At 40.6% G+C, this 17,086-nt stretch overlaps 1 protein-coding gene across 1 annotated transcript in view; it reads right to left on the reverse strand.

The window, feature by feature from the left end:
• Positions 1-17,086, reverse strand: part of Atp13a5 (ATPase 13A5) — a 142,340-nt gene that overhangs the window by 20,078 nt on the left and 105,176 nt on the right. Inside the window, exons 23-26 of the mRNA XM_021184915.2 lie at positions 15,260-15,369; positions 11,758-11,854; positions 9,261-9,333; positions 23-197 (exon numbers count right to left, since the gene is read on the reverse strand). Coding sequence (XP_021040574.1) covers positions 23-197; positions 9,261-9,333; positions 11,758-11,854; positions 15,260-15,369 — 455 coding nt within the window. The remainder of the gene's footprint in view (positions 1-22; positions 198-9,260; positions 9,334-11,757; positions 11,855-15,259; positions 15,370-17,086) is intronic.

Raw genomic sequence — 17,086 nt, forward strand, 5'->3', positions numbered from 1 at the left:
AAACCTAAGGAAATCAACTCACCTGTATTTGTAGACCTCACAGTACCAAGGCTGCTGTTTCACGGTGAGAAATGTACACACTTGCACAATGCAGGTAAAACAGGAATTCATGAAGACTGAGAGCAGCAACTGAGGAGAAAGTAGTTGTCCTGCTGGTCTGTAGGGAGCCAACTTCGGGTAGGCATGGTTTATGCTCACTGAAAGACATGAACATGTTTTTCCTTTACAACTTCACGTTTGAGGATAAAACATGAGATTCATACCATCTTGAGTCTCTGAGGGAGATTCAGCTTGAGGAAACACTAACTGAAGGTTTACACCCACTCAAACCCATTATACAGTTGCATATTCATTTCTACCAACCTTCATCTCCTCTTTGCTTTGGTTTAACTTTCAAGTAAAAAAATATTGGGCTGAAAGGTCCTGTAATTGATAGACTTATCATATCACATGTTATCCTTTCCCTCCCCAACCCCCATGGACTCAAAAGGTATATAAAATAAGATGAGCAGAATCAATATCTCTCATGAAAGATGAGATAGTGGACAGTTGGGATGAGGGGTTAAATAGTTATCATTCCTGACTAATCTTTATATGTGAATTAATCTATATGCTACTCAATCAACAGTATTCAAGCACTTCAGGGTGCCAGGCACAGTGACAGGCATGCTCAGTTCCTTTCTGGATGCACACGTTGGGGGTATTGCTACTGCACATTCCACTTGGTTTGGTGAAGGAGACAGGGTCATCAAAATTTGTTTTTCAGATAACAGTGTTAGAATATACTGCATTTTCAATCTTACAGTTTGTCATGTGTAGTGGTTGGGAATTAAAAAAAATCTCCATCCTTCTTAGATGCTTCATGCTCTAACAAACCAATGAGCATGGACTCTTCTCTACCATTCTAGACATTTTAAGATGTTTCAGGGAAGAGGCATGAAGAGCTAACAATTCATAACATCCCATTTAAAGACTCACATAAGTCATGTTTTAATTCTTGACTTTCAGTTTGTCACCTAATTTCCTTCCTTGGCTTGTTTCTTTTTAATTTAAAAAAAAATTAGAGCACACTGACTTCTGCTTATGTTCATGCATATAAAGGTGGGGTGGTAAGGTATTGATGTAAGGTTTGTGATAATAAAGCTGAACGAAGATTTCTGTTCTCTATCTGACCTGGGGATAATAATGAAAACTTTCTGGTGCTTCAGATTTTCATAAAAAGTAAAAGTATGATGTAATGTTTAAATGCATCTCAAAGGACCTTCCAATTAATTTATTCTAAACCTCTATGACTTCCTAAGGCATCACAGTTACATTCCAATATGTATTTTCCCAGCAGAGTGTTAGACATTGTCGAGTATGTAAGGTTAACTCTGCCCTCCAAGTTCTGAGTCCAGTGGCCACACAGACTGCATTTATTATTAAAGAATACAATGGGCACAAAGATACTAATTTAGAGTGCAGTTTAAGTCTATATCCAATTAGCAAAATAATGGTAGGACGGTTATCCTGGGGCATGTGAGTTTCTCAACCATGAGTTTCTGGCCATATTTACAGTACCAGGCATGCATTTCTTCCTGTGGAATGGTCCTTAATCACAAGCAGAAAGTGGTTGGTTACCTCTATAACATCTGTGCCACTACTGCACTCATGGACAAATCCTGCCACACCAATCATTATTGTAGTTCACAAAATTTACAGCTGTCTAATAGTTATTGATGACTTTTCTCTCAGCAGATTACATAGCACTTTCCAGTACTAGAAAAGCTAGCTATAAAGGAGGAAGATCATATGTCTGTATCATTTTGATTTCCCTATGTCCTATGAATAAAATGTCTTGTACCTTCAGCAATGAGTTCTTACCATCAGGTTGTTGTTGGCATCTATAGCAATGGCAATAGCTCTATTGTTTGGGTTGTTTTGTTTTGTTTTGTTTTGTTTTGTTTTGTTTTGTTTTGTTTTGTTTTGTTTTTTGAGACAGGGTTTCTCTGTATAGCCCTAGCTGTCCTGGAACTTACTCTGTAGACCAGGCTGGCCTCAAACTCAGAAATCCACCTGCCTCTGCCTCCCAAGTTCTGGGATTAAAGGCGTGTGCCACCACCACCCAGCTGTTTGGGCATTTCTAACCAACAGATTGAGAAGTACCTCGTACCACTTCTGTGTGTGTGTGTGTGTGTACATATGTGTGTATGTGTTTGCATACCTGTGTCTGTGTGTGTGCATATTTGTGTTTGTGTGTGCATGTGTGTGTTAGAAGCTTATAAAATAGTGGGTTTACATATGGCTTTTTAGAGCATCTTTAGTGTTAATGACACCTTCTCCCATAGCTTCCTCTGCCTTACCCTCCCATCCACCCTATATCTTCCCTTTCCATTAATGTATCTCTCAGTCCTCATTGTGCAAATTTATTTGTACAGTGGATGGTGGTTAACTCAGAGACTCACAACTGCACAAGAGGCAGAGAATAAGTGGCATGTCCAGCCACCAATGGGACACCTATATTCTGCCCCACCCCACACCCAGGGTTCAGTTGCTACCACAGAAGAGGGTGGTAGGAAGATTGTTAAGAACCAGAAGTCTGGTAGAACCAGACTGAAACAATGTCTTTTGGGCTTGACATGGATCTGGAAGATGTCAGGAGTGTGTGTGTGTGTGGGGGGGGGCGGAGAATATAATAAAAAGACATTGCATGAAATAAAAGGGAATTGCATAAATAATTTTTTAAAAAATAATTTAATAGGCTTTTTTTTTGCTCCTAGTTTTTCAGATACAATCCCTGCTATTTTCTAAGTAAGAAGTACATCTTTCTTTTTCATAAAGGGCCCCACCAGTTTATGCTAAGATGACTGATGGTAGGGGCTGGAGAGATGGCTCAGTGGTTAAGAGTACTTGTTCTTGCTGAGGACCTAGGTTCAATTCCCAGAACACACACAGTGCTTCCCAACTGTCTATAACTTCAGTTACAGAGGATCTGATCCTCTTCAGACATCTGTGGGTTGTAGTTACACACGTGGTGCACATTCCAACCTGCAGACAAGCACTCATACCCACAAGATAAATAAATCCAAAAGCAGTTTTTAAAAGATGATGGCGGTCTTGAAGAGAATTGTTGCTACCAGTGTCATGCAGAAATGGAGCTGGCTACAACCTACAGAGCATCTGTAAAAGTGGGCTTCAGGCCACAACCTGGAAGTGGGGAGGAGCTAGAGGTTGAGTTCACCCTTGTAGTAAACAACTCAATCAGTTGTGTTTAGATAATGAAGCCTCAGTGCAAACTCGGGACTTGGGAACCTACTTGAACTCTGGTTGGTAGGATTATGTACATAATCACACATGTGTAAGTCAGAGTGACAAAGCACCCTGATTCCACATGGGAAGGACTGTAGAACTAATTTATGACCCTTCCCAGAATTTGTCCCACTTCTCTCCCCTTGACTAATTTTAGCTTGTATCATTTTTCTATTAATAAAATTGTGGTAATAAATATCCTTTCACTGGTTCTGTGGATCAGCAAATTATTAAATAAAAGATAGATGGTAGTGGAGCCCCTAAGTTGTAGATAGCTAGTCAAAGTGCAGGTGGTTTGGGAACCCCAGCACTTGTCTCTGGTGTCTGAAGGGAAGCTATTCTGTGGTTGTGGCATCAATGTATGATATTTGGTCTAGCTGTGGGTAGTTGGTGTCAGAAGTCACCATCTCAGTACATTCAGAAGGGGCATACAAAATGGACTATGGTCAGGGCTGAAGAGTGTGCAATAAACTTCGATCTAAGCCACAGAAGGCAGAGGCTGTGGTGCTTACAGTGCCTTCTACATGCCACCATCCAAGATGCTGCTGTGAACCTTATAAGGAGACTGTGTGCACCCCACATGAGTGTCACCATGAGCCTCTACCTTATTAGTATGCATTCCTGCACATGCTCACTACAGTTTTTGTCTTCTTCTTCAACACAAAAACCATGGGAGACTGAGTAATTGACTTGATAGAGATGGTATTTGTTTGGAGCTTCCTGGCATGATATTGGCCACAGTGATGACAGCATCAGTTTCAAACAATCATGCATGGCTCACCATGCTGTCAGGCTCTGCTTTCTGTGAACCTTGGTGAAAATATTCTGTTACTGTGGCCCTAGGATGAGAAAGGTGGGGTTGACTTGAGTTCAGCTTAATCAAAATAAACTATTTACAGTGTATAGCTTAGTGGCTGAGAAGCCTAGATCAGCTGAATGGCACTCACCATCCAGGCCCAGAAACTGGGAGAAATTACTGACATAAGCCACTGATTTGGGTGGTGAGTTGTGAGGCAGGGGTATTGTGGCACCAACTGGTTGATAGTTTTACACCGGGTATTTTTATACCAGAGACTCCTAATATTTCTAACAAGAAATATCTATTCCTGGTATAATAGAAAATAATTACTAGTTTGGGACACCCATTACATTCCAGAGATTGTGCCAAATGTTCTTATATGTGTTATCTGTGTTTCCTTTAAAATCAATGCAAACTGTAAATTCTGTAGATGAATAAACATGTTAAAGTAGATTCTCATAAAGACACAGTGAGTAGCAGGACAATGATATGCACACAAGAGGGTCTGACCCTAAAGCCTGTGATCTCTGCTCTGCTTGGCAGGATGGAGTTCCTAAGTCTAAAAGAGCACAGTGAGATTCCCCGAACCAGCATGGAGAGCAGTACTGTTTATAACCAGGCAGGAAAACTCTGAATTGTCCAGATTTCCTTAAAATAAGGATGATAACATTCTTTACCAGATTGCATGCAGAGGAACACTAACTTATTAGATGATATATTTTATCTAAAATTAATCATTCACTTATCTGAGTTCCCAGAGTGCATTGCTCATATTGGTGGCCTACTGCAGGGTATTGTACATTAAGTCATTATTGTTCACACATACAACCCAGCAGACTCTGAGCTCCCTGAGAGAGAAATCCTGCCTTGTTCCACCTTTTATCTCTAACTAAATCTCACACCAAGCCTGCTACAGGGGAGAATGTACCATTTCAAATTATGGTCTTTAATTGCTCAAAATCATTTGATGCATTTATATTAGAAATTATATATCATAAATTATGTGAGCCAAATTTCAAGTGGCCCATAAATTCACCATACCTACAAGCAAAGCTCTGAGTGTGTCTCATAGGGTTTCCAAGGTGTATCTGAAGGTTTCCGAAGGTTCACACTCAGAAAAGGTCACTGCCATTTGATGAGGTTTATGTAAAAAAAAAATCCATGTGTGAAATGGAAAGATGCATTGTCATACCTAATTATCCTCATATGGCCTTCTTCTATATACTGAAATATTAAGTCTAAATGAAGCTGGCTGGAACCTACTTTCATCCACTGCAATGACTGTCCTAAGGCCATGCTACACCGATGTATCTTCTCTTCAAAGACTTGCAGAAGGAACAGTGAAAGTTGGACGTCATTAGCCACGGAGAGACAAGTGACACCTTTTAGGACATTTCCATGATAACTCGTAGAGGACAACAGATTAAAACCTTCAGCTGGACTGAAGGAGAGAGAGAATGGCTGCTTGGGAATAAAGAGACCCAATATTTAATCCTTTAGTGTGCAAACCACCTTTAGGACAAGGTGCCTCAGAGTTTCTAATTGAGAAACTCTGCATTATTGAGAATTGTATTTTTTAGGCATCTCCTTTCTCTCTTTTCTTGATAGTTTGACTTTTGTGGTTGAAGAGGCCAAGTGTGTTACTAGCACAAACACCCACACAGATGAGGGTCAGTTGTGCTTCACAGTGTACATTTTCTCAAATGACTTCTGTCCTGACATCGTGTTAAAAAACTTTTTCTTTAATATATCATATCTTATATTATTAGCTGCATGTGTCTCAAACTCTGTGATCTTTGATAAGTTCTTTAAGAGACAGCAATTTCCTTGAGTGAAATGGCCTTGTCAGGTTCTGCAGAAGGGCTAAAATACAGTACAGGGAACAGTAGACTCACAATATGCAGAGCGGTCTCACAATGGGCTTTTCCTTTGGGAAGACCGCCCATGTTGGTGAGCATTTGAGAAGAATCAAAAAGTGTTCAAACAACAGTTCTAATTTTAATTCAGAATTGGCGCATGGCCGTGACAGAGTTATTCTGGGCTTTCCTACACTCCTTTGCATGGTATTAGTTATAGGTTGACTGACATGGAGGTGCGGCCACTGTGCTCCTGTGAGTGATACTACCCGGCTGACTCTCACCTCAGTTGTTCACGCCGTGAGAATCAGCCTATCTGTAGAAGACTGACACACCTCTATTCAGAAGCATAGCTACCTCTAGCAGAAGAGGGTCTCAGAAGGGTTTCAGGTCAAAAGCTGTACCATCAAGACAATGGGCACTTTATCCAATGATCAACAACCATGTGGCTGACTCAGTGTATGGGTGGAACTCTGAGGAAAACTGTGACAGGAAGGCTAAAGGTGAGAGGGGAATAAGGTAATCATGGAAAAGCTATCATTTCATCCAAAATGCTGCTTCACTTCTCGATTGGCAGCTGCGCTCCAACAGACAGTTATCTAAACTTGACAGTTTGTACAGGGCTCATTAGTGGGCTGTACAGTTTCCCTGTGACATGGTCTGGACCAGTATGAATGGGACTCTCTCCTTCCAATTCTTCAGGAGTGTTTTCTTCAAATGCCTCTTGGAGTATATACTATAAAAGAAAAACCAACTGTGCAGACTGTCCCATTGGGCAGCCTCTTGCTAGGGTACTTCCAACCTGAATACGTTCCATGGCTACTACTTTACCAACAAGATAAATAATATATAGCTTTCCTTCATGGCTTTCCTCTCTCTCCTCATTGCTACTATGAAGGGGTGTGTGAAAACACAATGCCCCCTCAAAAATCAAACAGACTGTCCTAGGATACTTCCTATGACTCTCTTTTATTGTCTGTTGCAATCCTGGGAGGACAACAAGACTTCATACATGTCCGTTCGGCTTTCCTTAAAGCATACCTCAATAATCACTGCTACAGCTTTTAATGGAATCAATACTCAGGTAATGGGTAGAGAGGGGAATATGTTTATGACAGAAGGACCAGTAAGCATCTCTTTAGAAGATATGATAGAGATGTTGCCAAGCATCTCTTTAGAAGATGTGATAGAGATGTTGCCATCCTCTTTCTTCGTGCTCAACTGGCACTTATTCACTATTCACAAGTATTCAGGTCAGCAAACTTCCACCCAGTAGGGAAATCCCATTAGCATTTTTCTCCTTCTCTGTGTTAGAAACATACACCCCCTAGAGGCTTACAAAGGCTCATGGATCCAGAGTAGAGTTTAACTGGGGATGTTAGAGTCATGAACGGAAGAAGCACAAATTCAAAGTAGAGTGTGGACTGATGGCAGCAGATGCTCTGGGATTTAGAGAAAGGAGGGTTATTTTATTTTTTAATGATAATCTGTCATCAGAGGAGAGACAGGAGGGAACACTAAAAGCAGCTTTGTGAAAGAAATAGGACTGACTCTAACACAAGAAAGATAGGCAAATTTCAAAAATGCATGGAACTACAGAGATGTCTCAGTGATTAAGACTAGACACTGCTCTTATAGTCCATGGTACTGCACTACCATGTGCATATGCACACACACACACACACAAACACACACACCCCCCAAAACATACACACAATTTAATATTTCTTAAAGAGCCTTTTACTAAAAGAAAGACATTTCCAGCAGAAGGTAGTAGCACATGGATTCAAGGTTTTCAGTTTGGCCACACTGTAGGGTAAGTGAAATAAAACAGCTAAATAAACAGTCTGAAAAGCAAGTTAGGCCAGATCAGACTGGAGTGAAAAATCAGATCAGACTAGGTTGAAAAATGCTGGGTGTTTATCTGCCTCCCTTAAAGTCAAGGACTCTTGCATGCAACCTCTATATAATGACCATTATCAAGGCTCCTTATGTTTCCTAGTGCTAAGATTAAGGTTCATATTGGAAAAAGGCACTATTGTCACAGGTTAGTTATTTTCTTATGTGTCTACTCATGCCTGCCTTGTTCCTAGGAGATCTTTGAGTGCTAGAAGACAGCCGTGGCCTTCAGCCCACAGCACAGGCTCTGGAACCTCCTGGGGTTCCTCCCCTTTCCAGCATCATGCATAAATAAATCATCCAGATTGCTTAAAAATACCCAGCATCATAAAATCACTATCGCTGATTTAAAATTATTCACTTAGATGAATAGTAATAACGCATAGTGGAAAATACATAATAGGCTTGGTATAGACACTCCAACCTAATAATCAAAATTGATATTACTTATATCGTAGAGACTGGTAGATTTTATCATTGGTTAGACATGAGAGATGAGCTCAATGTCAGTTTTGTGTTTTAAGATGTGACATGATGTGTCAAGGTTATTAATGTCCTGCCGACGTTGGGTATTTTATCTGTTGTTTTTCACAACATCTCGCTGTTGAACAAAGGGAAAGTGACAGGGCCATTGTTCTTCCTGCTTCTGTTGAGGCAGTCACCTTTCTTGCTTATTAAGAGTTAGTATCAAGCCCCGAGTTCCTTGATCAAAAGCACTTTATCAGTGTCATCTCCCAGGAAGGAAGCAAGCACTGGCTGCCGTGACCCACGCCTCACTTCCCAGGGAACTGCACCGGAATCACACATTAGCATTTGTTCTCCCAAGTCAAAGACATAGCAGGAATCTGAGTTTTGTGTCAGTGTGAAATGTAGGTGAATAATGGAAAGTGACCTTTGGGCTTAAAAGAGAGAGAGAAAAGTCCTTCCTAGATTTCTTACCCATTTTTCTATGGACAGGATACAAAACTGCAAAGAACTAAGACTATGTTGAAAGGTTCTTAGAGGAAAGACCTATTTTTATTATTAGATTATCTATTATTTATAATAGGTTATATTTATATTCTATAGGTTATATCATTTATATATTATTAGGCTAAATCTATTTATTATTGGGTTAGTTATTATTTATATTAGGTTATATTTGTATTGTGTAGCTTATATTATTTATATATCATTAGATTAGACCTATTTATTATTAGATTATTTATTATTTATAATAGGTTATATTTATATTATGTAGGTTATATTATATATATTATTAGGTTAGACCCAATTGTTATTAGGCTATTTTGCTGCAGGTCTAGAGGCTCCAAGCCTCCACTCACCCCAATGTTACTTTAAATAAATTCACAAATGTAACTTTCCCACCATGTCCTTACCAAGTGTTTCTGGGACTTCACAAATAGATACACACTTACTTGTTAAACTGACCATCAGCGTGATGGCCACATCTTGCAGGAGGTACTGGTAGTTACCAAAGAGCTGTAGTTGCTGGGGGGAAAAAACAGTGTAAGTATCATGTCTATTACAGTGGCTCTCATTCATGGTGCTCTTTAAAGAGCACACAACAGGCGGTTGCTGTTTCTTCTTTTCAAAAAGAAAATATGAACCTAAAACCTTCAGTAGCTCATTAGACTAAATGACCCCAGTAGCTATTTTCCCAGTATTTAAATCATTTCTTTATAACCAGTGTCTCAGTCAAAACCCTACCAGCCTCCTACTGGCCACATTACCCTTGGCTGGTGTCATCTCAGCCTGGACAGCTGAATTCTCAGCACAAGTCTCAACATTTCTAACGGGATTTAGGCAAAATTTCAAGTCAAAGCTTCCACCTTGAGGACGGACTGAGTGATAATACCGTGATTCTGGAGCTCACTCAGGTTCGCAAACTGAACATGGCCTCTTCCTAAGTCGGTGCTTTTCCATCTTGCAAATGCTTGGACCTCTTAATACAGTTCCTCATGTTGTGGTGATCCCCCCAACTATAAAATTATTATCATTGCCACTTCATAACTGTAATTTTGCTACTGTCATGCATTGTAATGTATATATCTGTGATTTCCAATGGCCTTAGGTGACCTCTGTGGAAGGGGTGGGATCCCACAGGTTGAGAACCACTGCTCTAAATAAAGCCACTGCAGTCTTTAGTCCACCACATTTGCCTCCATGAGGTCTGGGTACACACAGAACTTAGCTTTTCAGTTCTCATTTGGAGCTGAATTCATAAGGCTGACAAGTCAAACCATTACTCCTTGGGAATGTCCCAAGGCCAGGCCTTCCAACAACCTTCCCAGCTAGTCACCGACTTCCATACTGTGACGTGATTATGAGTGTGCAGACAATGTCTGCATGTGAACGTACGCTGGCCTTTGCAAAGACTCTGTAGCAGCTTCTAAGTTGAAGTACTTGGAGGGTGTGCTTATGCAGCTCTGAACAGCTGGATAACTGCTGAGTGCAATGATTGCAACTCCACCACAGACCCCTCAGCTCTGCACTCAGTTTTATGAAAAGGTAGATACATTGTACACTCTGATTCCCAACTCTTCCTCATCTACCAACAAGCGCCCTCCCGACCTAACCCTGTGTGTGTGCGTGCGTGTGTGTGTGTGTGTGTATACACAAGCACTTGGTAATTAAACATATACTGTGTGCACTTGTATGTGAAGGGGTATGTGTTCATGTACTTATGTGTGGAGGCCACAGGTCAGTATTAGGCATCTCCCTCTATGGGTCCCCACTTTATTTTCTTTGAGACAGCCTCTCATTGAACCTGGAGCTCATTAATTGGCTAGACTGGATGTCTGTCAAGTACAGAATCTTCCTGTCTCTGCCTGGCATCACTGGAAGTATAGGTGTGTGTCACCAAACCCAAGCTTTTATGCGGGTGCTAGGGATCTGAACTCAGCAAACACTTTGCTGACCAATGCAACTCTGTGGCCTCTGCTTACTTCCTCTTACCCTTCCCCCATTTGAGTGGTAAAATCACACATAAACAGAAACACAAGGAAAATTATCCAACAGCAGCCTTAGATTTTTCAATATGAACAGCTATTGTAGAACTTTGGAGAGCTTAAAAGTAAGTCATTAACTTTCCAGAGGTGGGGATAGGCCAAGGATAAGACCCCACTTTGCATTTTGGATGAAGGTAAGGCTTAAATGGGGTCTCCTTATCCCTTCCCACCTGGTGGCCATTTAGCCTCCCACATATGTCCTTGCCAAATCAATCCCTGGTCTCTCCGTTTACCTCTTAATTATCCTCCCAAAGCAATAAAATAGCTTAATTCCCCAAGTGTCCTTTAAGTGTGTTGGATCATTTTATTATAGAGCAAACTATGCTTGAAGTAATGAAGATTATTTTTAATCTATGCATAGCTCCTGTGTGCTAAATGGCTATTACCATTTGTTTTTAAAAATTCCTTTGTCATTTTTAAGGAATTGCTATTCTTTACTGATAATGCATCTAACCCTATTAAATTCTGGGTAGGTTCAGGAGCACAGCCCCAGCGTGGGAGCTTTTCAGTGTTGCTGTCCTTCAAAATAAAATCCAAAAACTTCTCTTCCTTTTTATCTCTTTTCAGTCTTTTTGCCAAAAATATTCCACAGTTGGAGGCAGATCCATTTTCTGCCAAGTTATATTTAGGCTTCTCTCAAGCTCTGTTTATTCCCCCAAGGAAGAGACGGGATTACAGAGGTCAAGAGTTTCAGGTTATCCAGAGAAAACCAACACCCTAGACAACATATCCAGTATTACTGACTTCTAACCTCAGGTTACACGAAGCACATCAGGTTCCCAAGTTTGTAGGCACCTGTTTCTGGGAAATGTTGTACATCTATAAACATTAAACGGGGTGTAGGGTCCACATCCCAACACTATGAATACAATTAGAACTGGGAAGAAATGAATTTAGTTCTTACCCAGTACAGAAGTGATGTTCCAATAAACTGGATGATGCCGTACATAGTCAAGTATTTAAATACACCGAAGGATGAGACCAGAGCAGCCCGGCCCTCCCTGTTGAGAACAAACACAAAAATGGCTTACATATGCCACACAGCCCCTTTATATTTTAAAAGAAGCTCATTTAAAAAAGAATAGTCCATTCTTTGTCAACATGTATAATGCATAATATCATAATTTAATTACTATAATACATTATATTACCTATTTCACATATGTATATAATATGTATAATACATTTAAGAACTCATCTCCCTTATCCCCTTAACTCTTGCACCAAGTCCTCCTCCCACTTTTGTGTCCTTTGGTTATAATTTTGTTTCTGTGCATTGGTTTAACCCACTAGGTTTAGCCAGAGTCACCCATGTGAGCACTGGTGTGAAGCTAACCATTGAGGCATGAGTAACTCACCAGCAGTGGCATCTCTGAAGACATAGCTTGACTGAGAGCCGCCCCCTTGAGCAGGGAAAAGCCCTGTGAGGCTGCTCAGTAGAGCTCGTGACTGAATGTTTAGGGATTAGGTCTTGTGCATGTGCTGTGCAGTGAACTGCAACTGTTATGAGTTCATGTGTGGCATCTCTTGCTCATGGCATAGACCATGTTGTGAGCTATCAGTGTCCACTTGTCTCTTATCCCAAATACCAACATTCCAGGCAAACAAAACTGTACCAAACTTTTTATGTCAGTGCCTGGGGTTTGAACTTGGGTCCTTATCCTTGTGTACTGCTGAGCCATCTTAAGTCTCTTGTTTTATCCATCGAGCTGCTGATGCTTCTACCTCCCCCTCCTGAATGTTGTATAGCTGGCATCCACTGGTTTATGCAGTGCTGGGAATTGAACTCAGCATCTTGTCTGTGATAGACAAACACCAAATAATTAACTAAATCCCATGACCTATTCAACCTTTCATTCATTTGGGCAGTCTCTTCCTCAATCCTTAATTCGCTCCTTGACTCTTGACCCACTTTTACTTAGGTCTTATAAAGTACCAATATTACACCAAGAATCATTACAAAAGGATAGAAACAGAGTTAGGCCCTGTTCCCTTCATGAAGTGAGGATATTATTGTGTGTAGTCTAAGCATACTGCATCATTATAATGACCTGCAGTGTCGAGCATTGACTCGGTCTTAATTTCTTCTATCTCAACATACTTCCTAGAATTGAGTTTTAGTGGCTCTCAGACACACAGAGCTAAGGTCAGTGCTCTCGAATTTTATAAAGTATGAATGCAACTATAAAATGGAGTCCTGATGGTTTTTGCCATCCGTGATATTGCTGGAAGAAACCAAGGTAATTCTGAGTTGGTAAAAAGAGCAAAAGATCAAGACTACTGCAGAAACTACAGCTTGGAAACTGCATATTCATCCTTTGGAGGAAAAAAATGGCTTTTAGCTGAGGTTATTATTATTATTCTCTTTTGGACTGGAGGATGTGAGAATGTAGCACGTTGACTCTGCAGCTTCCCCTTGCCAAGACGGGCATGAGCCCACACGGCTTCAGTTTGTTTCTAGTCCCCAGTGACGTAGGCACCTGCTTAGTTCAAAGATGTTAGAACTATATTGAAACATAAAATGGCCGACCTGGAAGCCAAATGACTAACTTCTTGCCTCAGGCACAGTGGATGTTAGGTTGGGAGATGGCCAGGCTACTTCAGACAGATGTTTCCCACCAGGCTGTGAACAGCTAGCATTTGTTTTCAACAAAGGATGGAAGAAGAAGAAGAAAAAAAAAAAAACAAGCCAAGGAAAGCAGCAAAGCCTGGATTGTTTTCCCGAGTCTGACATAAACATTATGATTTCATCTCCTTTTCCCCTGCAGTTGTATATAATTTCAGGAAAATTAAGACAGCTAGATTCAAAACAATGTACAAAACACGGTTCTAAAGGCAGGATAAAAGCTGTCTTCGTGAGATTCCAAGATCACTGCTATTCCTAATGATTATGAATTTTGGTAGCGCATACATTTATCTGCATCACTTGCAGCAGTCCATCAGATTCTCTGCTTAGAGCTAGACAGAGATACAGGAGTAATAATAATCAAAATGAAAAGATATAGCTTTTCCCACAAGGACATGAACTGTGACAAGCTCCTGCTCTGAAGAATGACAAAGAAACCAATGGACCTAGACCTATGCATGGAAGACTTGTACCACATTGCCCTTCTAGGGATCTTTCCCAGGAATAAGCATATGTAAAGAATACCAAAGGACAAAATGAGTCTTAAAGAGCTGAACACTGAACCATATCTAATTTTTGAAGCTATCAAATACAGAAGCAAAGAGAATCTACCCTGAACTCTTAATAATAAATTATCTACCACTACCAGAAATCTTATATCATGACGTATTCTAAACCAACATACTGCATTATAAATACATTCCTGATGCATAATACATCGGTCACAGTTATGCTTGGGAGGCACAGGGGGTGATTGTGCTAAAGAGTACAGAAGAACACAGATGTAGATGCCCAAGGACAAAGGACGTGTGATCCAGCTGCCTGGTGGATGTGCGGGAAGGGCATGGTATTTCAGGCCTGACCCCATCCCACCAGTCACCCTGTGCTCTGAGGCACCAAGACCATGATAAAGAGTCATCTGATTGTTCTTTCCAGAGGAAGCTGCATGGTGACTTCCAGCCCTCTAGCCCTGGAGATACCCAGTTACCCTCAGGTATTTTAGGAACAGTAGGGGGAAAGATTTATGAAGAAAATATAAAACGGATGCTTTATTCTTCATTACACCTAAAATGTAAGTAGAAACAAATTCGAAATGCATTCAGTAAAAGAAAGCAAACACACGTCCCTCCTTCCTAATCTCCAGTGAAGTTTAATGCCTCCTATGACAACACCCTGATGATTGCAAATGTTTAATTTAGAAGTATACAATAGTATGGATAGAAGCTATCTAATGATGCATCCTTATCCTGCCCTCCAACCTATCCCAAACTCCTGGTCAAATATCACAGAAGGTTCCCAGAATATGAAATTAAGGGAAAGAGAAGAAAGTCAATAAGGTTTTAAATATCAAAGGAAGTTTTCAATGGTCTACCTGTCACACCCATCTATTTCTTTTCTTTTCTTTTTTTTTTTTTTTTTTCTTGAGACAGGTTTCTCTGTGTAGCCCTGGCTGTCCTGGAACTGGAACTCACTCTGTAGACCAGGCTGGTCTCGAACTCCGAAATCCACCTGCCTCTGTCTCCAAAGAGCTGGCATTAAAGGCCTGCACCACCACCACCCGGCTCCATGTATTTCTTAAAAGCGGATGAAAGTCACTTTTTTGTGTGGGTTTGTTAGTACTTGAAAAAGCAACAGGACTCGTCCCTTGACTAGGAACCCAAGAGCACTAGGCCTGCCCCTGGATGCACACCTTGCCTCATTGTTATGACCAAGTGTCCAATTCTGTCTGCTTCCAGAGCCAGACAATGAGCCACAGTGGTGAGGTACGGGGGAAGCTTACCTGATGAGATGAGGCACACACTCGATATTGGCTGTTTTCGAGGTGAAGGGAGAGGCCACGGATGCTTCCTGTTCTGATAGTGAGATGCCAGCATGAGCCATCTTCAAAGCCTGGAATGATTCAACCATGTCAAACCATGGCTCTTCTACTCAAATACTAGGCTGTTTGTTGCACGTCAGTTATAATACTGTATCTGTCCATATTCAGGTCTCTATTTATATGTTCTTTCATCCATATAGCCTGACTCTCATGATCCATAAAGTTATCATGGAAGAGGAACAGATTGCATTGTGATCCACAGACGTGTGTGCATGCACATGTGCAAGTTTCCACACATGCACGTATACTATACTATGTTTGTGGCACATGCACAACAACATCAGCAAATGGAAGCCCTCATTCAAAACTTCTATAAAAGCATGGTGAAAGGATTGGAGAGATTTCTTAGCATTATAGTTCTTAACCTTCCTAATGCTGCTACCCTTTAATACAGTTCCTCATGTTGCGGTGAGCACCAACCATAAAATGACTTTCATTGCTACTTTATAACTGTAATTTAACAACTGTAGTGAATTGTAAGGTAAATATCTGATACACAGGATATCTGACATGCAAACACAGTGAAGGGGTCAGGACTCACAAGTTGAGAAAACAGTGGCAGAATCTGGATGGCCTTCGATAGGAGACTTACACTATCTTAGTAGGGCCGTCTTCATAGAAAAAAATAACAGGAAAGATGTCTAATGATAATGTTCCTTGTTTATTGATCCACACAGCATCACCATTAGATGTCCAAATCAAGCCACACACACACCCACGGGCACATGGTGGTGCATGTGTTGCTTCACGGAGGGCTCATTTATTTCTTCTGATGAAGGCTAAAGACTGTCCAGAGAACATACAATAGACAAGCCCATAGGCAAGCCAGAAAGCCCAAATGAGATTTTGTATTCAGGTTGCTCTGTAGGGCTTGATAGCATCATTTGCTTTGCAATAGATTAAAAGATTCCAGTTCAGTTCATCTTAGAACACCGCCTCCCTCCTTTCTCCCTCAGTATTTATGCCTCTATTATGTGGTTTAAGATTGTCTGCCATATGGCAGGGTTAATTCATGCCTGATCCCTCCATCAGATGATTGCATTTTGGGGGAACAGAGATAACTTTTTGGTATTTTTGTTTTGCTATAAATGTCACATAATTAATAGCAATGACAACTCACCCTAGGTTGGATGAATGAGTTGTGTTGATTATGAAACACAGGCAAAAAAACTATACACTAAGTCTTTAAGTATGAACATATTTTTTACAGACATTGGAAAAATATTTAAGTGGGGAGCAAAATGAATAAACAGATTTGACATTTCTAATAAGCTTTGGAAATTAAAGCACTTTCCCTTTTCTTTCGGTTCCCCCAACCCCCCCCCCCCCCCGCTCCTTCTTTTCACCCTCCTCTTCTGCTGTGCACTGTTTGATGGATTGAGCATCACACATGCTAGGCAAGGGCTCTACTACACAGCTATACCCCCAGCCCTGTTCTTCACGCCATGCACCACAGTTAGCTATTAAAGTACAGGAATAGTCTTGACAGTCAACTGTTATTTCACCCACGTCTTCAAAAGTCAGAATATAAAATATATACTCACCTTCTTCTGGGAATGAAGAATAACCCAAGACTCACTTAATTTTAGTTTTTTTTTTTACAGAGTGTAAAAACCATACCATTTGGGATTTCATAACAATATGGGAGAAACCTAATTTTTAAAAATTACCCTCAGAGTGGGTTTGGAGGGAATAAATGCAATTTACACATAATTAAAAACTTTATGA

Source organism: Mus caroli, unplaced genomic scaffold (assembly GCF_978045245.1).
Source record: "Mus caroli unplaced genomic scaffold, Mus_caroli_1 scaffold_17, whole genome shotgun sequence".
Taxonomy (NCBI): Eukaryota; Metazoa; Chordata; class Mammalia; order Rodentia; family Muridae; genus Mus; species Mus caroli.